The following is a 25189-nucleotide window of genomic DNA, read 5'->3' as shown; positions in this document are numbered from 1 at the left end:
GAAAAAGAGGAGAAGCCCAAAGGCTGGGGGATGGGAGGAGACAGCAGGAGGGCTGAGGAAGGGGAGGAGACAGCAAGGACTAACAAAATTGGGAGAATTCAATGTTCATGGAAGTTAGTTATCATAAGAATCAGTACTGGGACCTTTGCTGTTTGTCATATATGTTGAATAGGAATGTAGGGGATATGATTAATTTTAGCAAATGATACATTGGTGTTCGTAGTGAGCAAGGTAGTCTTAGGTCATAGAATGATATCGATCAGCAGATAAATTAGCAGAACATTGGTGGGTAGATTTTAAAGCTAATAACTTTAACTAAGGTGTAATAAGAGGAGGACATAACCCATGAATGGCAGGTCCTTGGGAGTACTGAGAAACAGAGGGACATTGCTATATATGTCCATAAATCTCTAAAGTGTCATAAAGATGCTTAAAGTGGTGAAGAACGGGATATTGCCCTTAAATAGCTCGGTATCACATATAACTTTAATTAGACTGCAGATAGAGTATCATGCGCAGTTCTAGTCACAACACTGCAGGAAGGACTAACACGTTGAAGGACAATAGAGTGGATTTAGATGGAATTTACCAGGGTGTTGTCTAAGATGGAATGTTTCAGATATGAGGAAGCATTGGATAGGTTGGGTTTGGTTTTATTGGAGATGAAGAAGCTGAGAGGTTATCTGATGGAAGTGTGTAAAATAATGAGGGGTGTGGATAGGATTGATAATGAGAAACATTTCTTTATTATAGAGATGTCAAAAAGCAGAGGTGAAGGATGAGATGATTTGAGGGGATCAGCTATTATATCTGTTTGCACCACTTCTCCTGGCATCACATTCTAGGCTCCTACTACTTTCTGTGTAAAAAAAAAAAACTTGCTCGTAAATCTTCTTTTTACATTTTACCCTCTCATCTTTAAGCTATGCCCTCTGGTATTTGACATGCAACATTTCCATCCTTGGCAAATAACTGATTTTCTACCCTATTTATGCTTCTTATAATTTGATGTACATCCCTCAGCCTCCAACACGCCAGTGAAATCATCCACATTTGTCTAACCTCTCCTTGTAGCTAACACTCTCTAATCCAGGCAAAACGCTGGTGAAACTCTTCTGCGCCCTCTCCATAACCTTCTTGTAGTGCAGCGACCATAACTGCACATTCATACTCTAAATGTGGCCGAACCAAAGTTTTATACAACAGCAACATTACTTCTTGACTTTCATACTCAAAAACCCGATTGCTGAAGGCAAATATGAGAACACCTCCTTACCATCCCACCTACTTATGTTGCCATTTTCAGGGAACTATGCACCTACACTCCAAGATCCCTCTGTCTATTGATGCTGCTGAGGTTCTGCCATTCATTGTATATTTTCCTCCTTGATGTGACCTTCCAAAGTGCAACATCTCACACTTGACCAGCTTAAAATCCATCTGTCTCCTCTTGCTATATCTCCCACTAATCTATATCCCACTGAATTATTTGGCAACCTTTCGCTCCATCTATCAATTATTGTAAAAGCTAAAGCTGTTTCCTTCTTTGTTTATATTTTTCAAAGAGCCTGCCCAATTTTAGCTGCTTAAATGTTACATACGTTTCCTTTTTTTCTATTTGACTAAATTCGCAATGTTACCATCATTCAAGATTCCAGGCATACAAGATCTTTGTCGTAAGCACTAAATTATGTAACTGATAAAGGAAGAGTTTCATCCAAAAATATTCCTGTTATGTGTTCGTTTTAACAAGATCTTTCAGATGAAATTAATTTCAACGTTCTAGCAACATTTAGTAGTGCCTGAAATTCTAGTTGCCCCATTACAGGAAGGATGTGGAGGCTTTGGAAAAGGTGCAGAGGTTTAGAAACATAGAAATTTAGAAAATAGGTGCAGGAGTAGGCCATTCGGCCCTTCGAGCCTGCACCGCCATTCAATATGCTCATGGCTGATCATCCAACTCAGTATCCTGTACTTCTCTCCATACCCCCTGATCCCTTTAGCCACAAGGGCCACATCCTCTTAAATATAGCCAATGAACTGGCCTCAACTACTTTCTGTAGCAGAGAATTCCACAGACTCACCACTCTCTGTGTGAAAAACAAATTTCTCATCTCGGTCCTAAAATATTTCCCCCTTATCCTTAAACTGTGACCCCTTGTTCTGGACTTCCCCAACATCGGGAACAATCTTCCTGCATCTAGCCTGTCCAACCCCTTAAGAATTTTGTAAGTTACTATAAGATCCCCCCTCAATCTTCTAAATTCTAGCGAGTACAAGCCGAGTCTATCCAGTCTTTCTTCAAATGAAAGTCCTGCCATCCCAGGAATCAGTCTGGTGAACCTTCTCTGTACTCCTTCTATGGCAAGAATGTCTTTCCTCAGATTTGGAGACCAAACCTGTATGCAATACTCCAGGTGTGGTCTCACCAAAGCCCTGTACAACTGCAGTAGAACCTCCCTGCTCCTATACTCAAATCTAACATACCATTCGCTTTCTTCACTGCCTGCTGTACCTGCATGCCTACTTTCAATGACTGGTGTACCATGACACCCAGGTCTCGTTGCATCTCCCCTTTTCCTAATCAGCCACCATTCAGATAACAGTCTACTTTCCTGTTCTTGCCACCAAAGTGGATAACCTCACATTTATCCACATTTTACTGCATGCATTTGCCCATTCACCAAGTCACCTTGCAGCCTCCTAGCATCCTCCTCACAACTAACACTGCCCCCCAGCTTCATGTCATCCGCAAACTTGGAGATGTTGCATTCAATTCCCCTGTCAAAATCATTAATATACAGTATATTGTAAATAGCTGGGGTCCCAGCCTGAGCCTTGTGGTACCCCACTAGTCACTGCCTGCCTTTCTGAAAAGAACCCGTTTACTCCTATTCTTTGCTTCCTGTCTGCCAGCCAGTTCCCTATCCACATCAATACTGAACCCCCAATACCGTGAGCTTTAAGTTTGCATGCTAATCTCTTATGTGGGACCTTGTCGAAAGCATTCTGAAAGTCCAGATATAACCCACCACTGGTTCTCCAGTATCCACTCTACTAGTTACATCCTCGAAAAATTCTATAAGATTCGTCAGACATGATTTACCTTTCATAAATCAATGCTGACTTTGTCAAATGATTTCACCACTTTCCAAATGTGCTGCTATCCCATCTTTAATAATTGACTCTAGCATTTCCCCCACTACTGATGTTAGACTAACTGGTCTTTAATTCCCCGTTTTCTCTCTCCCTCCCTTTTTAAAAAGTGGGGTTATATTAGCTACCCTCCAATCCTCAGGAACTACTCCCGAATCTAAAGAGTTTTGAAAAATTATCACTAATGTATCCACTATTTCTGGGGCTACTTCCTTAAGCACTCTGGGATGCAGCCTATCTGGCCCTGGGGATTTATCAGTTCCTCCATCTCATTTGACCCCCGGTCCCCTGGTATTTCCAGAAGATTATTTATGTCTTCTTTAGCGAAGACAGAACCAAAGTAGTTATTCAATTGGTCTGCCATGTCCTTGTTCCCCATGATCAATTCGTCTGTTTCTGACTGCAAGGGACCTACATTTGTTTTAACTAATCATTTTCTCTTCACATATCTATAAAAGCTTTTGCAGTCAGTTTTTATGTTCCCTGCCAGTTTTCTTTCATAATCTATTTTCCCTTTCCTAATTAAGCCCTTTGTCCTCCTCTGCTGGACTCTGAATTTCTCCCAGTCCTCTGGTAGGCTGTTTTTTTTTTTGGCAAATTTGTATGCTTCTTTTGTTTTAATACTATCCCTGACCCTGATTTCCCTTGTTATCCATGGATGAACAACCTTCCCTGATTTATTCTTTTGCCAAACTGGGATGAACAATTGTTGTAGTTCATCCATGCAGTCTTTAAATGCCTTCCAGTGCATATCCACCGTCAACCCTTTAAGAATCAATTGCCAGTCTATCTTGGCCAATTCACGTCATACCCTCAAAGTTACCTTTCTTTAAGTTCAGAACCCTTGTTTCTGAATTAACTATGTCATTCTCCATCCTAATGAAGAACTCAACCATATTATGGTCACTTTTGCCCAAGGGGCCACGCACAACAAGACTGCTAACTAACCCTTCCTTATTACTCAATACCCAATCTAGAATAGCCTGCTCTCTCGTTGGTTCCTCTACATATAGAATATAGCATACATTCCAAGAAATCTTCTTCCTCAGCACCCCTGCCAATTTGAATAGAATAGAATAGTTTCTTTATTGTCATTGTAACATGAACCATGTACAACAAAATTTTAAAATGTCAGCCAGTCAGTGCACCATTCAAACATTTCTAAAAGCTAACGATACATACAAGATAAAATATTAAAAGATAAACAACTAAAATAAATATCATGAAAATAGCACGCATTAACACCCAACCCTCCATCCTTCTGTCTATTTCACAGTGTACCACGGTCCCTTAGTATGTATCGCTCCTGCGTTCCTTGGCGGCTACATTTAGTGCCTTTATAGCTGTGGGGTAAAAACTGTTTTTTAGTCTGTTCGTCCTTGTCCTTGTATATCTGTACCGTCTGCCTGACGGCAACAGTTCAAACAGGGAGTGTCCGGGGTGGGAAATGTCCTTTATAATACTCTGGGATTTTTTGATGCAGCGGGAACTGTGTAGGTCCTCCAAGGTAAGGAGAGGGCAGCCGACAATCCTCTGGGCGTTGTCAATGGCCCTCTGGAGCGCTTTCCTCTGAGCCGCTGTGCAGCTGGTGTACCACACGCATACACAGTATGTTAGTATGCTCTCAATGGAGCACCGATAAAAGGACAGCAGCAGTCTCTGAATGATGTTATTCTTCCTGAGCACCCTCAGGAAGTGCAGTCTCTGCTGGACCTTTTTCAGCAGCGCAGTGGTGTTCACGCTCCACGTCAGGTCCTCCTCAATATGGATTCCCAGGAAGCGGAAATCCGCCACCCTCTCCACACAGTCCCCTCTGATAGTCAATGGTACCATGTCCGTTTTATTCTTCCTAAAGTCTATTATTAATTCCTTTGTCTTTAAGGTATTGAGGAGCAGGTTATTTTCTGATATATTGGTTCATCTGCATGTTTATCAGAATGATGCCTAGATTAGGGGGTAGTAGCTACAGGGAGAGGTTGGACAGACTTGGATTGGTTTCTCTGGAACACCAGAGGTAATGGGGAGACCTATATAGACCTATATAGAAGTATATAAAATTATGAGAGCCATTGATAGGATAGACAGTCAGAACCTTTTCTCCATGGTGGAAAAAAATCAAATACCAGAGAGCATAAGTTTCAGTGACAGGGACAATGTTTAAATGAGATGTGTGCAGCACGTTTTTTACACAGATGGTGAGGAGTGCCTGGAAGGCACTGCTGAGGTTGAGGCAAATACCATGATGGCATTTAAGATACTTTTGGGTAGGCATATAACTATGTAGGGAATGGAGGGGTAGGGATTATGTGCAAGTTGATAGGTGGTTTTGACATCATGTTCAGCACAGACATTGTGGGCTGGAGGACTCTTTCTCGTGCTGTCCACGTTATTTGTTCTATATTACCTTGGGTAGTATAAACCTAAATGATGGACCATCCTCAAGTGGGGAATGCTCAGTAAAGAGCAGGGGTTTCTAAGTAATACAGACTCCTTAACACATTACTGCTGCATATCAAAATCATAAACTATAATTAAGCATTTTGGAGGTTGTTAATTCTATCTGAAAATTAAAATGTTTTACCTATCTTACATTTACAATGGTCAGCAGCATTTTTGGTCAGAAATTCAGTGAAATGTTCTTGTTACACAAAATAGCTCTGTCACAATGTTGACGACTTGGTTTACACATGTAAAAGCAGTAAAATTCACAAAGTGCTGGAGTAACCCAGTGGGCCAGGCAGCTTCTCTGGGGAACAGAGATAAGTGATGTTTTGGCTCAAGACCATTCTTTGGACTAATTGTTGTGTGGGTGGTGGGGGAGAAAGCAAGAGAGGAAGGGCAGGAAAAGTCTAGCAAGTGATAGGTGGATACGCGAGTGGGGGCTTTTGATAGCTAGATGGTTGGGCACAGACGAGAGATGAAAAGACAAAAGATGTGAGAAGGAGAGAAGATGAAACAACATAATTTAAAAGACATTTGGACAGGTACATAGATAGGAAATGTGTAGAGGGATTTGGGCCAAACACAGACAGGTGGAACTGGTGTAGATGGGACATATTGTTCGGCATGGGCAAGTTGGGCTGAAGGGCCAGTTTCCGTGTTCTATGACACTGATTCAATGACCAAGAGAAGCAAATTGTGAAGTCAGAGGAAGGAATATAGGTGGAAGGGGAGGGGGGGACGGGATAAATGCTTTTGGGTCCTGATGGGGTACAGGGAAGAGAGGGAGGGGAAAGACAGGGTTGTTTGAGAGATAGTTACCTAAAAATGGAAATTCAATGTTTTGTAAGCTACCCAAGTGGAATATTAAGTGCGGTTCCTCCTGTTTGTGTATGGCCTCATTCTGGCAATGGAAGAGGCCCAGGGCAGAAAGGTCAGTGCGGGATTTGGGTGGGGAGTTAACAATGTTAGCAAATGTGAGACAGGATGAGAACTTCTTCAAAGTATCCTTCCATACAGTACCATTCTTCAAGAATCATCAGTTAAAATACAGTTAACCAAGGGTTGTGAAAATGCACAAACTGTTCTGGTGTGTGAATTTTTTTATATTTACTCCATAATTTAATATATTTATATTTACTCTATTATTGAACACTGTTGTTAAATGTGGCAAACTTTGTCCAATGTAATAATCTTTTGTTTATTTTCATATTAATTTCTTAGTGTCCTTGTGCATGGATTGTATTCCTTAGGAATAAATAACTGGATCCAAATTCAATAAATCATGATCAGACCGCAACAATTTTAATTGTTATAGAAATTAAGTAATTTAACTTTTTTTGGGTAAGAAATACCCTTTAAAATAGTGAACTATTTTGCATCTAAAACTACGGTATAAAATGTGTGCCACTAACTATGAGAAACCTATTGAAAAACCTTACACTGGAATATTACCAGCAGTGCATTACGACCATAATGCGAGCATTGGTATCAGTCAGTGCATGCTCCCAAACTGTAAAAAAAAAAGTTAATGATGGGTCCCTTTTGCAGTGTCAGAAAAGTGACCATGATTCTTGTGTTGTGTCTGAGATTGATTTTAAAAGGGAAACAAATGCTATAATTATGAGCAAAAAACAAACTGCTGGAGGAACTCAATGTGTCAAGTAAGAGCAATTGAAGGAAATGGACAGAGAATATTTTGGATCAGGACCATTGAACAGTGTCTTGACATGAAACATTGTCTTTCCATTTCCCTTCATTGATGCTGCCTGACTTGAAGATGCTCATAATGGAGTAATCAGTATTATAAAAGTTTGACATGTTTTAAAAGTATGGTTTCTTTTGAATATTGCATTACTGGTAAGTATCAGATATGACTACAAACAGGTGTATGTAGAACCTACCCCTGTTCTTAATATTACATTGTGGGGTAATATAGCATAAACAATGAACTTACAGTGGCTCATTGTTGGAATCATTTCTAATCATTTTCCATACTGAGCTGCAGTTAAAATAATGTCTCATGTGATATTTGTGGCACTAAATCGACTTGATATTTAAATGCATGATCCTGGGTGACTACTTTCTGCACGTTTGATATGAGTGCTAACCGGTTGCTTTTTTTAAACAGAATGGCTTTACCCCACTGCACATTGCATGTAAGAAAAACCGTGTTAAAGTCATGGAACTTCTTGTGAAGTACGGGGCCTCAATCCAAGCCATAACAGAGGTAGAGGAAGTTTTAATATTTAATCACTACCTCGGTCACACCAATTAAAACACATTTCATCCTTTTCAGAGAACTAAAATGCTATTGCTTTGTTTCACAGTCTGGCCTTACACCAATACATGTGGCTGCCTTCATGGGCCACTTGAATATTGTCCTCCTTTTGCTGCAGAATGGAGCATCTCCAGATGTGTCTAACATTGTGAGTATACAAGTGTGGAGTTGAGTCGGACAGCCCCCACAATATGGTGAGGCATTGTAAAGGTTTTGATGTAACCTGAAATTCGGATTTCTACTGTGGTTGGTGGGTTTCAGATGTTGAGAAAGCCGCCAGTTGCAGTGATGCAGTTTCAGCCTTATGGATGAGTGAGGGGAATTGGGGTGAAGTGGAGTTTGGGCAAGATAAATGTCTTCACAACACTGCTTTACGGCCAGAAATAGCATGAGTGATTCTCCACAGCCTTTTCCAGCCCCATTCAACTTCTACACTTCCAGAAGCCATCCTCCTCAATGATGTCAGACATGTACTGGGATTGGTGCACTAAGCTCTCTAATTCCAGGTCAGAGCCTAATCTTAATTGGCCCACCATGTTCTTCAAGTTGAAGGACTGCTGATTCTGCTCGCCCATGTCATCGTCTCCATAGGTAGGAGAGTGGACCAATTTGGTTTTAGGTTATTCCACCCTACTCCCATGCCACCCCATTCCATTCCAACCCTGGCCATATAACCTGGCCTAATAAATATCTGATCCTTAATCTGTGCCAAAAACATTTCATTTGAACAGAAATTTTCTGAATTCAACAACTTCTATGTTTACCCATCTATTAAAGTTATGAAAAGCATACTTTTTCTATTTTATGAGATTTTTTAAAGAACAACTCAATAGTTGAATGTTTCTGTATTTGATTGTAAATGTTATAGTAGTATGGAGCTTGAATTTTCTAGAGCTTGTGTTTTGCTCCAGCAACTTGTGAATTATTTTCCTTTCTGCAGCGTGGGGAAACGGCCCTGCACATGGCGGCACGAGCTGGACAGGTGGAAGTAGTGCGCTGCCTACTGCGCAATGGAGCCCAGGTGGATGCTAAAGCCAGGGTAGGTATCCAGATAGGACAACACAACATTGCATTTCCCAATATTGATACTGTTCATAGACGTAAAGGCCTTACACACCTCTTGCCAAGGATGTCCAACTAAAGTTTAATAATGCATAATCCGTGCTAAGTTGTTGGGTGACCTAGCTTCAAAACTTAAGCAAGTTTACTCCAATGTCAGGTGACTGTTTGCCCTACTTGCTGCTATTGTGCTCCCAGAATGTGGAGGGAAGACTGAAATATGGCACAAATTAGGATAAAGAAGATGTAAATCACTGAAATGTATTATTCCATTCCTTATTTCATTACGCCAGGGTTCAGATCATATCTGTGATTCAGCACGGGTTAGCTGATTAACCATGTAAGGCAGAACCATTAACAAGAAAATAATTATGATAATATCAAAGTAGGTACCTGTAACAAACTTTTCATGTTACAGTGCCTTTCAATGTTAAATATTGCAGAAAAGTATTGATACACAGCACCAAATATTATGATTGATTTTGGTTCATTTGAAAATAATGCATTCAATCAAACAATCCCCTGAAAAGGTGAGATTGCAGTAACAATATTTTTGTTGTAACCAGACATTGCAATATGTGACAAGACATACAAAAATAATTTGAAAGGATTTTTTTGTTATTGAGTTAGTCATAGAGTCAGACAGCGTGGAAACAGGCCCTTCGGCCCAACTTGCCCATGTGGACCACACATGCCCCATCTATACTAGTTCCACCTGCTTGCATCTGGCCCATATGCCTCTAAACCTATCCCATCCATGCACGTGTTATTTAACTGTTGTGATATTACCTGCCTCAACTACCTCCTCTGGCAGCTGATACCCACCACCCTTTGTGTAAAGGTCCTGTCCCACTGATGCGACCTTTCAGCGACAGTCTTTGACCTTCAAGCTCAAAGGCACACGCCTGAAAAACCTCGAGCTGGATGGACCCGACCACACACACACACACTCACACACACACACACACACACACACACACACACACACCCACACACACACACACACACACACACACACACCCACCCTCTCCCCTCCCTCCCCCTCTCCCCCTCTCCCCCCTCTCCCCCTCTCCCCCCTCTCCCCCTCTCCCCCCCTCTCCCAAGAGTCAAGAGTCAATTTAATTGTCATTTGGACCCCTGGGGGTCCAAACGAAATGCCGTTTCTGCAGCCATACATTACACACAAATAGACCCCAGACACAACATAATTACATTTAACATAAACATCCATCACATAACTGTGATGGAAGGCCAAAAAAACGTATCTCTCCACTGCACTCTCCCCCCCCCGATGTCAGAGTCAAAGTCAAAGCCCCCGGCTGGCGAAGGCGATTGTCCCGCGGCCATTGAAGCCACGCCGGGTGGTGCGAGGTCGCACACCGGGTCTTGATGTTGGAGCCCCCGGTGTGTGCTCGCAAAGTCCCGCGGCCGTTCCAGCCGCGCGGGGCAATGGTGTTAGGCCCCGCTCCAGGAGCTCTTCGACCCCGCAACACGGACGGGAGAATTCGCCGTTGCAGCAGCCCGAAAAGCAGTCTCCCTCCAGGGAGCCGCGCGGGGTCGTCCGAGCCGTCCGCAGACCCGCAGCAGCAGCCTCCGACTCAGCAGCGGCATCGGCAGCAGCAGCAGCGGCACGGCAGCAGCGGCAGCGGCAACGCTCCTCCACTGCTCCACCCGCTCCGGTCTCGGCCAGCTCCGCGACGGTGAGGTAAGTCGGCACCTGAGAGGCTTCTTCCTGTTGGAGGCCGCTCCTCGTTGCGGCCTCAACGACTACATGGAGCACGGATAGAGTGGTAGGTCGGGTCTCCACTGCAGGGAGAGATTCAAAAGTTTTCCCCCCCCCCTCCCACCCCACCCCCATCCCTCCACACACACACCCCAACAAAAAAATAACAAAAACTACACAGAAACACAGACAAAAAATAACAAAAACGCGGACAGGCTGCAGAGGCCGCTGCTGGCCAGAGCCGCGCCGCCTACTGGAAGGGGCGACTCTGGGGCGTCTCTCTCTCTCCCCCCCCTCCCTCTCCCCCCCGGGGAAACGGGGGAGCGTGTCTGAAATTCACACCTGAGATGGGGGGGGGGGGGGGGGGGGGGGGAGAAGGAGTGAGAGACTTTTAAGAACCAGCCAACTTATAATAAAGTTTAGCGGACATTTTACATTACCGGTCGGTTTTCCTTGGTCCTGAAAACTCCAATGAGCCAATTAAAATGCAATGCCCGGTCAGGGAAGGAGATTACCTACAGCTGCCCTCGACTGCCTATAATTACATAACGACCCCACTTCACTGCACTATGAGTTCAAAAGAAACATGCCGACCAATTTTTACTCGTGAAAATTTATTCAACATGCTGAAAATTTTTCCTCGACCAAACTGATGCTATGAATATGCGGGAACTTCCCTCGAGCATGAAGGAGAGTTCCAGTGACCTCCTAGTACCACCTGTCGACCACGCCGCAAGTTTGAGTCGAGGGTAAACTCTTCTAAACTCGCAGATTAGGTCGCCGCAGTGGGACAGCCCCTTTAGTAAAGTTGCCTTTCAGGTTCCGATGAAATCCTTCCCCCCTCACCGTAAACCTATGTCTTCTAGTTCTCAATTCCCCTAGTCTGGGTAAAAGACTGTGCATTTACTCCATCTATTTCTCTCATGATCTTATACACCTCTATTCAATTGTTCTGAATATTAATGTGATTATCCGCATTTAAGAGTTGAATAAAATGAATAATTTGCTTGTGATTTGTTATTCAAACTACATGGAGCATGGATAGAGTGGTATTCAAGTTAACTATTCCTAAGAAAATCATGTCGCAATATCTATTTATTGTCCCTAAGAATTCTTTAAGTCAGGTTTTAATATTTACTTGATACAAAAACACGCAGACATCTTTTTTTTAATCTTGTATTTTAGCTACAGTGAAGGAACAATATCTTGCATTCATGCTGTTTATTTCCCCAGGAGGATCAAACTCCTTTACACATTGCCTCAAGGCTGGGTAAAACTGAAATAGTGCAGCTGCTGCTGCAGCACATGGCGTTTCCAGATGCGTGCACCACCAATGGCTACACCCCACTGCACATTTCTGCAAGGGAGGGTCAGGAGGATGTGGCTTCCATTTTGCTCGAGGCAGGTGCTTCACACTCATTGGGCACAAAGGTAAGACATTGTTTGATGGAATGGGAAAATGATGAGTTAATATTGAACTGCAACATTATAAGACGACACAGCCATTTAACATAGTGCTGACCCATTGCTTTGAACAGCTCTATATGGTAAACGTCTATGATTGTGTGGACTGAAAATCCTGGAGGGACTGATAGAGATAATAAATGGTCTTTTTACAGGCATTTTCTGGATATTGCGATTCCACCAGGGAGGCCTCATTCCACCAGGGAGTGGAACTTTATACCATTTTAGTTTTCCATTTTCTCTTCCTCCTTGGCAATTTGACAATTACTAGTGTAGACCAAAGCAATGCATCAGATTGTAAATGAGAGTATTGTGTTTATCTCCCCATCCCTGATGCTTCTTTGCTTCTTTGCTTCTTTTACTAATTACGGTTCCCTTGAATTGTTTGCTACCTGCTGCTGCTTTTTTCTCCACTTTCAAACTAATGTTGTATTCTTATTCATTAATTTTAGGACTAATGCCTCCACTTTAATCTTTAAAAAAAACACTTTATAATGCACTGGAAGTTAATTTAGGTGGTTCATGCAACCAAAATATCAATGTTTTCGTCAATCGGAAGAACACCTTCATCACAGTGAATTTTTATTCTTTTCATGTTAAACATGCGAGTATTATTGACAATTTCAAGTGGAATGGAGACTGTCAAAGTTAATCTGGGTTTCAACATAGTGGGAAAGATGGGAATTTTTTATCACTCGGTCTGATTCAGTCAGACATGAATTTCCAGAGATAAAAGAGAACACAATTATGAAACGTTAGCAGGCCAGGCAAAAATGAAAGGGAGATAACCTTCTTCAGACTGATCATTAAACTCTTGATCATTCATAGTCATACAACACAGAAACAGAACCTTCACCCAGCTCGTCCATGCCGACTAAGATGCCTCATCTAAGCTAGTCCCATTTTCCTGTGTTTGGGCCATATCCCTCTGAACCGTTCTTATCCATATACCTGTCCATGTGTTCATCCTATAGTAAAGACACAAAATGTTGGAGTAACTCCGCGGGTCAGACAGTATCCCTGGAGAACATGGATAGGTGGCATTTTGGGTAGGAACCCATCTTCAGACCTGCCCTGAAACGTCACTTGACCTTATTCTCCAGGGATGCTGCCTGACCCGCTGAGATACTCCAGCATTTTGTGGCTTTCCTTGGTAAATCAGCATCTGCAGTTCTTTATTTCTACATATTCATCCTATATATTTGTTCAACTCCAGAAGGAGTCTTAGTTCAACATAAAGATTGAAGAAAATATTAGTGATGACGCATATTGCTTGACAGCAGAGTGCCCTGAGATTGTCAACCTTGCATTCCATCCTGTAGCAGAGAAAAGAAAGAGACTCATTTCTGAGGGGAGTGAAATTTAAGAAGGATCCTCCAGTCACCTTCAATCAAAGTCGTCAAATACTTTGTGATGTGAGGAAAAAAGATGTAAAATACTGATGCTGCTGCCATAATTTCTCTTGGAGCTGTCTCACCCTAGGTCAGGATTGATCTCAGGTCTCTGATGCTGTGAGCCATGAGTTTACCTACTGTGCAACCCCAAAGAGCCTTATGAAATTACTCCCGGGGGGAAGGTGGGGAATAAAAAGCAATAAAAGAAAATGAAAGAAAAAAGGCAAAGAGCAGTTTTCACTTCTAGTCATTGAGTACTTGCTAAACACAATATTTACAATTGCATATTCTAAATATGCAGGTGATCATTTGTCTAATAAGACAAATGCAATTTAACAAGACATATTGTTAAGCAATTTATTTTACAGTTTCGGCTAATTCACTCTCACTCAATTTTCCCAATATGGCTCCTAAGAGACACTGTGTATATTAATATGTGTATCGCATGGACAAACACTGAGAAATGATAAATCTCACCAGAACCAAGGCTGATCAGCTAGCACACACAAGGGACACTATCAAAAGTGAGTTATGCTCAGCCTCCTAAGTGAAAGTATTTATCATGTTTTGCTGTTGGCTGTGACCTTTTCCATTCCTAACAACACATATTCATTTTAATGTGAAATTTGATACGATTTCAAGGTGACCTATGTCGGGGAAGTGAAAGCTATCCACTCAGTTGGCATATCCCACAGATACCGATGTGGTACCCACTCTCACTGCTTCTTCTGTTTTGGATAATTGATGAACCTGGTCAGTCGAGGAACTATATTACAAGTTTCCTCCATGCATGTTATCCCTAAATTTTGTCTCCTTTATGGTAAATGGTAAAACTATGAGTATTTTACCATTGTGTACCCTCACCCATTTTTCCCTTTTGTGCAATACAGTATACTCACATCCTCATCTTTATTTATACTGTATTCCAAGCATGCTTCTTTAACTAAGTAGCAGTTCTGTATCCTCTGTCCCCTATCGCAGAAGGGATTTACCCCACTACATGTCGCAGCTAAGTACGGAAGCCTAGATGTGGCAAAACTCCTTCTGCAGCGCTCAGCTTCTCCAGACTCTGCTGGCAAGGCAAGTTAAGAGAGAACTTTAAAAGTTCAGTGGGAATGTGCATGTGTACAAGTTTTATCTGCAATGAGAAGACAAAACTAGTCAAATTCTGGCCTGTAATGTTTTGGACCATAAAAATACATTTGCATTGATGTTTAAAAGAATCACAATCTCATTGGTTCATGCATAAAAGATAACAATATCCATGGCCTTTTCTGCCACTGAATATATTTTTATTACCAATATGCCAGTGTATATGAAGTACTGGATGTCATTGCAATTGAGTCTCATTTTCCAGTGGCTTGTCCAAATTGTCTTGCATGTTAAAGTACTACTTGCATGGTCATTATCCCTCACTCCTCCGCTCATGTTTAGGTTGCTCTTTTCCAAACCTCAGGCAATTCTCATCTCTCAGTACCTTTCTGGGGCTGTGCATGATCACAAGGGACAGTAGATGTGCTTAATTTGTAATGCACTCCTTTACTATTCTGCCTGCCTATTGTCTTCCTGTGGTTTCCAAACATTTAAGATTGAAACATTTTTTAGGATTTCTGATCACCCAAGAATCATCTGCCAACTGTTTTACGGAAGGTTTTAACACTGTTATATCATCTGTTTAATTTTAATTCTAAGCTTCATCTTCCTTCCATCAAGCAAGTGATTCTCAAAAGATATGTAACAATATCTGGGCTTACTATTGACCACCCTCATGGTCCTACATTTATGGAACACATGTTTCTTGCCTCCAGTGTACCAGAAGAGGTGATGATGCCACAAGGGCCCAACAAGACCAGGTGTTTCCTGATTGAAAATCTGCTTTTCTGTTGTTTTATTTCCTTACGACCAATATAATCAATGACTAACAGATGTTTACCGATTTAGCCTTGAATAAACAGGATGGGGCTCGTGTAGTAATGGAATACCCAGGCCTGCATTATAGTCTCTTAATATTTCTAAGTAGCATTTCCTCCTCAGCATGTGCATTGCAGAGCCATAACAATGTTCTCCCATTTTCCCCATGGTTTCTGCTACATTCCTGGCTGATCCTCCACCTCAATACCATGTTCCCATTCTCTGTCAAAATCCTTCATATATGACTTTGTGTCTATCGCCTTCTCAAATATACTTAGCAAAGATCTCCACGGCCTTCAGTATCAGAGAAGTCCATTCACCTTCTGAATTAAGAAATGTGTCCTTATTCTCAGTCAAGGGATCACAGAGTTATTGAGCACAGGAACTGGCCCTTTGGCCAAACTCATCCGTGCCGACCAAGATATCCCACCTACACTATTCCCATTTACCCACGTTCGGCCCATATCCCTCTGAACCTTTACTATACATGTGCCTGTCCAAGTGTTATTTAAATTGTGTTATTGTACCTGCCTCAACTACTTCCTTTGGCAAGTTGTCCATAAACCCACCATCCTCTATTCACTCTCACCTTAAACCTATGCCTTCTAGTTCTTGATTCCACTACCCTGGGAAAATGTTTTGTCCAAATTTCCTTGATAAATTTCCTCTTGGCACCCTCCTTGCCATTCACAATCCCACTCAATTTAATGGTGTCTGCAAACTTAAAACATTTACATCAGTTCACTTATTTTAATCTTTGAAGACATAGTGTTGTACCGCACTGAAATGGGCCCTATGTCCATGTTAAACTTTTTTCCCATCCACATTAATGCCATTTGTTTCTGAATCTTTCAATGCCTTGCTTTTTTAAGTGCCTCTTACAGATAGTGATTTTATCTAATTGCACCACTAGCTCCAGCAATGTATTCAAGACATTACCACTCCATGTACAAAAAAAACATACCCCTCAAATCACCATTAAAACTCCTCCCTCTCACCTGAAACCTATGCCCTCTTGTTTTTGATACCCTCTTTATGGGGAAAAAAGTGTTTGAATATCTACCCTATCTATGCCTCTCGTAATCCATCAGGGCACCCATCAGCTTCATTTGCTCCAGAGAAAACCTGCCCAGTTTATCCATTCTCTTCTGATAACTGAAGTCAACCAATCCAGGCAAAATCTTGGTGAATATCCTTCGCAGTCTTTCTAACGCATCATATCCTTCCTAGAGTATAGTCACCAGAACTGCACCCTTTATTAAAAAAATAGTTATATTTGCCACCTTCCAACTTGCAGGAACATTTGCATAATCTATTGAAATTTGGAAGATAAAAACCAATGGATCCATTATTTAAATTTATATTTCTTTTTGTTTTCTGGAATGCAGAAATCCTGGGGATTTATTGCATTCGTCCCAAAATAGTCTCCATAGTTTCAATAGACAACAGGTGCAGGAGGTGGCCATTCAGCCCCTCGAGCCAGCACTGCCATTGAATGTGATCATGGCTGATCATCCACAATCAGTACCCCGTTCCTGCCTTCTCCCCATATCCCTTAACTCTGCTATCCCTAAGAGCTCTGTCTAACTCTGTCTTGAAAGGATCCAGAAAACCAGCCTCCACCACCCTCTGAGGCAGAGAATTCCACTCTGAGGCAGAGATTTATTTTATTTACAAATACTAATTTCCTTTAATTCTATCTTTTCAGTAGACTTGGTTTACCAGCATTCCTGAGAAGTCATTTGTGGACTCCTATGTGAAGACAGAACTGAAGTTGTTTTCCCCTTTTCTCTGAGTGTTTGGAATGAAAATTTATCATGTAATCGTTTCTCTTTTAAGCGAAGCTTGTAGAAGCTTCTACACTCCACTTCCTTGATCCTTACAAGCTTACTCTCATACTATATCTTACCCAATCTTAATAGATATCTTGGCCCACTTTTGCTGAATTCTAAACTGCTCCCAATTTACTGCTTTCACGGCCAACTATATATGGCTCCTCTTTGGACCTAATAAAATCCTTAACTTTTGTTAGCCCTGCTTGAATTGCATTTCCTTTTGTGTTTTTGTTCCACAAAGGAATGTTTAACTGATATAGTGTATAAAATTCCTTAAAAGTTAGCATTGCCAACCAACAATCATTTGGCGAGTCGAGATGGTGAGTGAGTAAAATAGTTTTATTTTGAAGCCGAAAACAATGAAATTACTCAAAGACGGCCAAATACACGATGTGGCGCTAGATTGAATCAATACAGAAAAAAACCCGTGCATCAAACACCCGCGCTCATGTAGCTTCTCCAGCCAATCACGAGGGTTTGATTACCCAGAGCCACCACCAGGTGTCGCTACAATCCTGCCTTTTAATGATGATTCCCTGTGCATTGCAGCTGACTCACTCCTCATGGATGGCTGGTGCTTTGTACAGCCACACCAACTATGTATTAATATTAGTCAAAGAAGTCAGCATGTGTCTCCTCGTTTAACTTTCTGTCATTGAATGAAATTGCCTTATTTTTGTTGTTTCTACCCCAAGCTCAATGTGCATCCAAAATATAATGAATATAATGACAGCATTTTGGTCGTGCTTTATCTCAAGAAAAAAAATTACCTTTCCAATTTATTGCACATGCTTCAAATTACCAAAAGCTTCTTCACGTGCAATGCAGTGGAAGCTCAGCAGGTCAACAGAAAAGGTCTGGTACTGACAAACCCCAGCATGCTGAAAAATCTGCTTTAATCCTTCATCTTTGCACGTCTTCCATTTCTAATGTTTTTATTCCATTAAACACTACTAAACAGTTTTTTTCTTTCTGTATTTGTGGTTTACTAATATACTAGTAGCTATTAACACCACGTATTAACAACAATGAATTCTTACAGAACGGCCTAACCCCTCTCCACGTTGCTGCTCATTATGACAACCAGAAGGTGGCATTATTGCTGCTGGAGAAAGGTGCCTCTCCTCATTCCTCCGCAAAGGTATAAATAGATGCAGGTTAATAACTGTCGACAACCTCAAAACAAAATGTTGTCAATGTTTTAATGTTTCTGTGTCTTGTAATATTTTAACTAACAACTGCATTTTAATGCCATGCCCCTTGCTAACAAATAAAAGGGAAAACTGGTGGTTTGCAGATTTAAGGGACACTGCCTTCATTAAAAAAAAATGGAAACTACTAAGCATGCAACAGTTGCAGCACCAGTTAATACATCATTGGTGCTATATTATAGACCTAAACAGCAGATGAATATATGTTGCATATATAATATTCTTCCACATGAAAATGATACAACACTGTTGTATTTTGTTCTGAATTATGGATTTGGAATCCGAATTAAGCAATGTGTTTGAATCCTGAATCAAAATTTAGTTCAGGTCTCCGGATATTAAATGTAGGACAGAGCCCATCTTGGCTGCTCTGGTTCAAAGAGGAACTTACACTGCCATACCTCTAAATATAATCTGAAAATTCTGGAATTAAACTGCAGATTAATTTACCCAGCCGATCAAGACGCAGCTGCAATTTTTAATAACCATCCTCGCTATCAACAAAACATCCCACTTGAGTGTCATCTGCAAAACTACTTTCTTGTATGTTCTCATCCAAATCATTGATATAGATGACTAACAGCAATGGACCCAGCACTGAACCCCGAGGCACATCACTTGTCACAGGGCACCAGTCCGAAAAACAACCTTCCACCATCACCCTCTGCTTCCTTCCATGAAGCCAATTTTCTATCCATTCAACTAGCTCTCCTTGGATCCCATGCAATCTAACTCTCACTGATGAAGGCCCAAGTGCTGAAAGCCTTTTTGATCACCTTATCGACTTGCAACGCCACCTTTAAGGAACTACGTACCTCTAAATGTTTCTTCTTGAATCCTTCTGTTCTATCTACCCAACGGTTCCTATTAAATCTTTTTCCCTCACGTTAACCTGGTTCTTATTACCTACACCCAGAGTTACCCCTCGGGTTCCTATTAAATCTTTTTCCCCTCACCAGAGACTCTGTGTGCTACCGATTGACCTCTGTGTTTGTCAACTACCCCCTGACTTGTGCGTCCACGAATTCAGCCTGCAAACTTGTCCTAAATCCATATGGCAACATTGTCTAGAGCTCTGCCTTCAGCTTGAAATTGTTGGTCAAAACATCAATACTCAAAAAAGCTCAATCTAGATTTGCAATGAGACCCCCAACGTCTGTACTCAATACTGTACATGAAGGCCCAATGCTGACTTTTTGATCCCCAATGCAACCCACCTTTGCTGTACCTCCATCTGAAATGCTCTACAACATGAGTATCTGTGTATCCTACTCCGTGAATATTCTCCACTTCGTAACCTTGTCAAACAGATGTTAGAGCTCTGCAATGAACCTGTGGTCACATCTTCAAAAAGCTCAATTAGATTTGTGAGACACAATGTCCCATGTACAAACCATGCTGACTTTCCCCAATCACCCTGCTGTCCATCTAAATGCATGTGTATCTTATCCCTCAGAATATTCTCTCGTAACCACAGATGTTGGACTCAATGGCCGGCACTTCCCCTATATTTAATGATGATTCATAAATCTCAGCTAGGGCACCTGCATTTTTCTCTCTAGCTTCCCTCATTTCCTCGGATATGTCTGGGTAGGCCCGGAAATTTATCTACCTTCATACGCGTTAGGTCTTCAGCACCTCCTCGACCATAATACTGATTGCCTTCAAGATACTTCCATTGACTCCCCAAGTTCCCCAGTCCTGACATTCCAGGGTAAAAACGTCTCCTGTGGCTCCACACGAGTTTGACTGCTTTGATTCCTGAGAGGCCCTTTTCTCTTTTTGGATATCCCTTTTCCCTTAATATATTTATAATATCTCTTGGGATTATCCTTAATATTCTGTCACCTTTTTGCCCTCCTGATTTCCTTTTTAGCTTCCTCCTCAGTCCCAAAATCTCTTCCATGGATACACGAGCCCAGCTGCCTATACCTGCCCCATGCCGCCTCCTTATTCTTGACCAGAGCCTCGACTTCACTTGTCCTCCAAGCTTCCTTACAGCCACCTGCTTTGCTCTTCACTCGAACAGGAACATGCAGGCATTGGACTTTTGTCAGCACGCTTTTAAAATCGTCCCACTTTCTGGACGCGTCTTTTCCATTGAAAAACCTGCTCCGATCAACTTGAGCAAGTTCCTGTCTAATACCTTCAAAGATGGCCTTACCCCAATTTAGAATTTTAACTCGTGGGACTGCCCTGTTTCTATCCATAACTATCTTAAATCTAATAGAACGGTGGTCACTGGTCCCAAAAGGCTTCATCCACTTGCTTCTCCCAATTTCTAGATCTAGCATTGCCCTCGCCCATGTAGGTCCCTCTACAAATTGCCTGAGGAAACTTTCCTGATCGCATTTGACAAATTCTGCCCCATCTAAACCTTTTGCATGATGATATTCCCAGTAAATTTGGGGAATGTTAAAACCCCCACAATGACAACCTTATGAGTCCTGCAGCTGCCAGCAATCTTCTACCATATTTATTCTTCTAATTCCCGGTGACTATTTGGGGGCCTGTAGTATACTCCCAACAAGGTGATCATTTTCTCTTTATTTCTCAACCCATATATCCTCACTGGAGTATTGTCATCTCTGACCACTGCAAATTGCACCAAGATTGTTGGTGTCGCGGACTGTGAAGAAGGCTGTCAGAGCATACAATGGGATATTGATCAGCTGTAGAAATGGGCATGGAAATAGCATAAGGAGTTGCACATTCTTGATTAGTACATGTATCAGAGGTTATGGGGTGAAGGCAGGAGAATGGGATTCGGAGGGAAAGATAGATCAGCCATGATTGAGTGGCAGAGTAGACGATGGGCTGAATGGCCTAAATCTTCTCCTATCACATGACCTTATGACATAAGTGTGAGGTGTTACACTTTGGGAGGTCAAATGTAAGGGGAAACTATACGATTAATGCAATGATCCTTAATAGCTTTGATGTAGAAAGGGATCTTGGGGTCCGTCAATAACTCCCTGAAAATGGCAACACAAATAGGTAGAGTGGTAAAGAATGCTTATGGTATGTTTGCTTCCTTGAGTTGCGGCATTGATTATAAGAGTCAGAAAGTCATGATGCAGCTTTATAGGAATTTGGTTAGGCTGCATTTGGGAATTGTATGCAGTTCTGGTCGCCCCATTACAGGAAGGATGTGGTGTGTTTGAAATGGTTGCATACGAGGTTCACCAGAATGATCCCTGGATTAGGGCGCTTTAGCTCCAGGGAGAGGTTGAACAGACTTGACTTGTTTTCTCTGGAACTTTTCTCTGGAGGGGCAAAGTGTAAAGGAAATGTGCAGAGCAAGATTTTTAAACAAAGCATAGTGATTGCCTGAAACATGTTCCAGGGGATGGTGGTTGAAACAGACATGTTAGTGACATTTAAAATACTTTTGTTAGACATATGGATATGCAGGGAATGGATAGGAAAGAACTGCAGATGCTGGTTTAAATCGAAGGTAGACACAAAATTAAGTAACTCAGCGGGACAGGGAGCATCTCTGGAGAGAAGGAATGGGTGATGTTTCGGGTTGAGACATAAGTCTGAAGAAGGTTCTGAAATGTCACCCATTCCTTCTCTCCAGAGATGCTGCCTGTCCCGCTGAGTCAACTCATCTCTTCCCATCCAAACCACCCCCTCCCCAGGTACTTTCCCCTACAACCGCAGGAGATGCAACACCTGTCCCTTTACCTCCCCCCTGGACTCCATCCAAGGACCCAAACAGTCTTTCCAGGTGAGGCAGAAGTTCACTTGCACCTCCTCCAACCTCATCTATTGTATCCGCTGTTCCAGATGTCAACTTCTCTACATCGGCGAGACCAAGTGCAGGCTCGGCGATTATTTTGCTGAACACCTCCGCTAAGCCTGTCTTAAACTACCTGATCTCCCGGTGGTTCAGCACTTCAACTCCCCTTCCCATTCCCAATCTGACCTTTCTGTCCTGGGCCTCCTCCATTGTCAGAGTGAGGCCCAGCACAAATTGGAGGAAGAGCACCTCATATTTCGCTTGGGTAGTTTACACCCCAGTGGTATGGACATTGACTTCTCTAACTTCAGATAATCCCTGCTTTCTCTCTCCATCCCCTCCCCTTTCCCAGTTCTCGCAAGGTCTGAATGACAATAAAGGCTACTTTGACTGACTTCTCCCACTAGTCTTACTGTCTCCGACTACGTTCTATCTCTGTCCCGCCCCTTCCCCTGACATCAGTCTGAAGAAGGGTCTCGACACGAAATGTCACCCATCCCTTCTCTCCAGCGATGCTGCCTGACCCGCTAGGTTACTCCAGCATTTTTTGTCTACCTTCAATTTAAACCAGCATCTGCAGTTCTTTCCAACACATTATTTTTCTCATGGTCAGTTGAGCCATGAGACTATGATAATATTCTCAAGTTTAAAGTTTATTCTTTTGGTTGCCATGGGCATCTCCAGTCATTATAGCCTAATTTTCGTGGATGATTATCAGGTATAATAATAATGAATATATTTGTTTTCAAGTCAACAAAATTATTGTTAATTATAAATAATGGGGTAAAACAAACAAAATGAGGATGGATTGGTACAAAACGGTTACAAAGTGATCCAGAATTCCCTGCGGCCGAAGGTTTTATTAATGGTTTGTTTGATGCTACTCCGGACCTTTGTAGTCTATCCATGTTAAATATAACTTATGCAATTAGATATTGACTAATTGTTCATTTTGAAAGATACTGAAATTACTTTGCAGTTAGAGTTTGTCAATTAGTTTTAACTTTGAAAATCAGATTTATACACATGGTAAATAATATCCTGATTAAAGACTTTGCTAGTTAATTCTTTATCAGCAAAGTAAATAATTTGTGTTTTTAATTAGAGCTAACATTCTGCAAAGTTAATTTGAAAAATTAGCATAAACCAATAAATGCAAGCTGCCTCTGGTCTAACTGTTAATGCTGTTCCAGAATGGCTACACACCTCTGCACATTGCTGCCAAGAAGAATCAGATGGAAATTGCTACAACCTTACTGGAATATGGAGCGGAGACTAATGCATTAACAAAGCAGGGGGTTACTCCCCTTCACCTGGCATCGCAGGAGGGACACGTGGAAATGGTTACATGTCTGATGGATAAAAATGCCAATGTCAGTGTGGCGACAAAGGTAATCAAGGAAATAATGGTGCCAAAGACATTTATCTTTGTAGTTACTTATTATTAAACATACAGCAAAGTCTGCATTTTAGGTATTTCCTAAAAGTACTTCCTAAAGGTCAGTGGTTCTAAATTTCTAATTCCTAAAATTCCTAATTAATATCCTGATTTTAGGATATATAACCATTCCTTATCCTGGCTCTACCTTGTATGTTTTATTATTTTTATGAAAACTTGAATTTTAGATTTAATTAGGGTCTTCAACATTAATCAATGGGCAAGTGTGTTCGTGGATTTCTTTCTTGTATTTATTGACTGCAAGATTTATTCTGCATTCTGCAAGAATGCAAGACTGCATTCTTCTTTCTACCCCCTTCAGACCTTGACAAAACTTTGGGTTAGTCTGCAATACTAAATTGGTGCTGGATATTCATCGGGGTAATAATGAAATAACAGGTTCACATTAGATGCCTGTTCTCTCTGTCTGTCATGAATATCATGAAAAAGTGTCTCATCTGCATGTGTCTGTACCCTGGCTTGTGCGGCGGGTTCATGAAATTCCACATTTCTGATTGTCAGACTCTCTATTTACAGGAATGGAGGAGGGAATTTTGAGAACTAAATTTATAAATTTTTAAATTTAACCTGGTTATAATCCTTTCTATTCCATTCCCCACCCAGCAGTTGGTCATATTGATTTTCTACTAGGCAACCGAGTAAGAATTCTTATCCACAGACTCTTATAAGACAATCCAGAAGTAGGAAGGTTGCAGGTCTTGGCTTTTAGAAGAGGTTGCCATTCATAGCAGGAAGGAGAGTGAGTTTATGATTGCATGAGGGAACCAAGCATCATTGAAGCACCAGTCGTCTCATGGCCCACAAGATTTGTTCAAAACAGCATCAGGGAGGCATGACTCCTTCACTTTCCTGGGAATAGGGAATTTTAGATAATACAGTCATAGAATTATGCAGCATGAAATTAGGCCCATTTGCCCAACTTGTGCATGCTGACAAAGATGTCTATGCGAGCTCGACCTATTTGCCTGTCTTTGGCCCATATCCCTCTAAACCTTTTATGTGCCCAAATGTCTTTTTAAATTATGTCACCGTCGACCAGTTGCACTATGAGACACTGATATAGGCATGTTCTTTTTGGTCCAGTAATATTAAAGGATATCAATGAGGTGACAATGGGATTGAGTGGAATTTCATTCCAGATAGGAGTACGACCCACATGTTGTCCTTTGGATATTTACTGAATGTCCCACCTGATAGTCAGTTCCGTTGAGCTCAGTAGAACTGAAAATGTGATGAATAGATAACGGACCGCAGATTCAATAACACTAAATTACCTATGAAGTCCAGCTTGAATTTCTACTCAATTTATGCTGCTGAATTGGAATTTTAATATAGGCCGTGGCACAAAAAGTAGAATGTAAAAAAATAAATCCAACCATCTGCCTGTCACCCCCACCCCTCCTCACCTGTATCCACCTATTACTTCCCAGACATTGTCTTGCCCTTCCTTTCTTCCAACTTTCCTCCCCTCCCCAACTATCAATCTAAGTAAGGGTCCTGACCTGAAATGTC

The 25189-nt window shown here is 41.6% G+C and overlaps 1 protein-coding gene across 4 annotated transcripts in view; it reads left to right on the top strand.

Annotated features, from left to right (window-relative positions):
* The window catches only part of LOC129700480 (ankyrin-2-like), a 634003-nt gene that overhangs the window by 455508 nt on the left and 153306 nt on the right, over positions 1-25189 (top strand). For all 4 annotated transcript variants that reach the window (XM_055641008.1, XM_055640993.1, XM_055641017.1 and 1 more), the window contains 7 exons: positions 7727-7825; positions 7926-8024; positions 8817-8915; positions 11892-12089; positions 14498-14596; positions 18305-18403; positions 23412-23609. In XM_055641008.1, the coding sequence (XP_055496983.1) occupies positions 7727-7825; positions 7926-8024; positions 8817-8915; positions 11892-12089; positions 14498-14596; positions 18305-18403; positions 23412-23609 (891 nt within the window). The remainder of the gene's footprint in view (positions 1-7726; positions 7826-7925; positions 8025-8816; positions 8916-11891; positions 12090-14497; positions 14597-18304; positions 18404-23411; positions 23610-25189) is intronic.

This window comes from Leucoraja erinacea, chromosome 1, assembly GCF_028641065.1.
Source record: "Leucoraja erinacea ecotype New England chromosome 1, Leri_hhj_1, whole genome shotgun sequence".
NCBI lineage: Eukaryota > Metazoa > Chordata > Chondrichthyes > Rajiformes > Rajidae > Leucoraja > Leucoraja erinaceus.
Note: the sequence above shows the minus strand (reverse complement) of the source record. Positions and strands in the feature narration are given on the sequence as shown.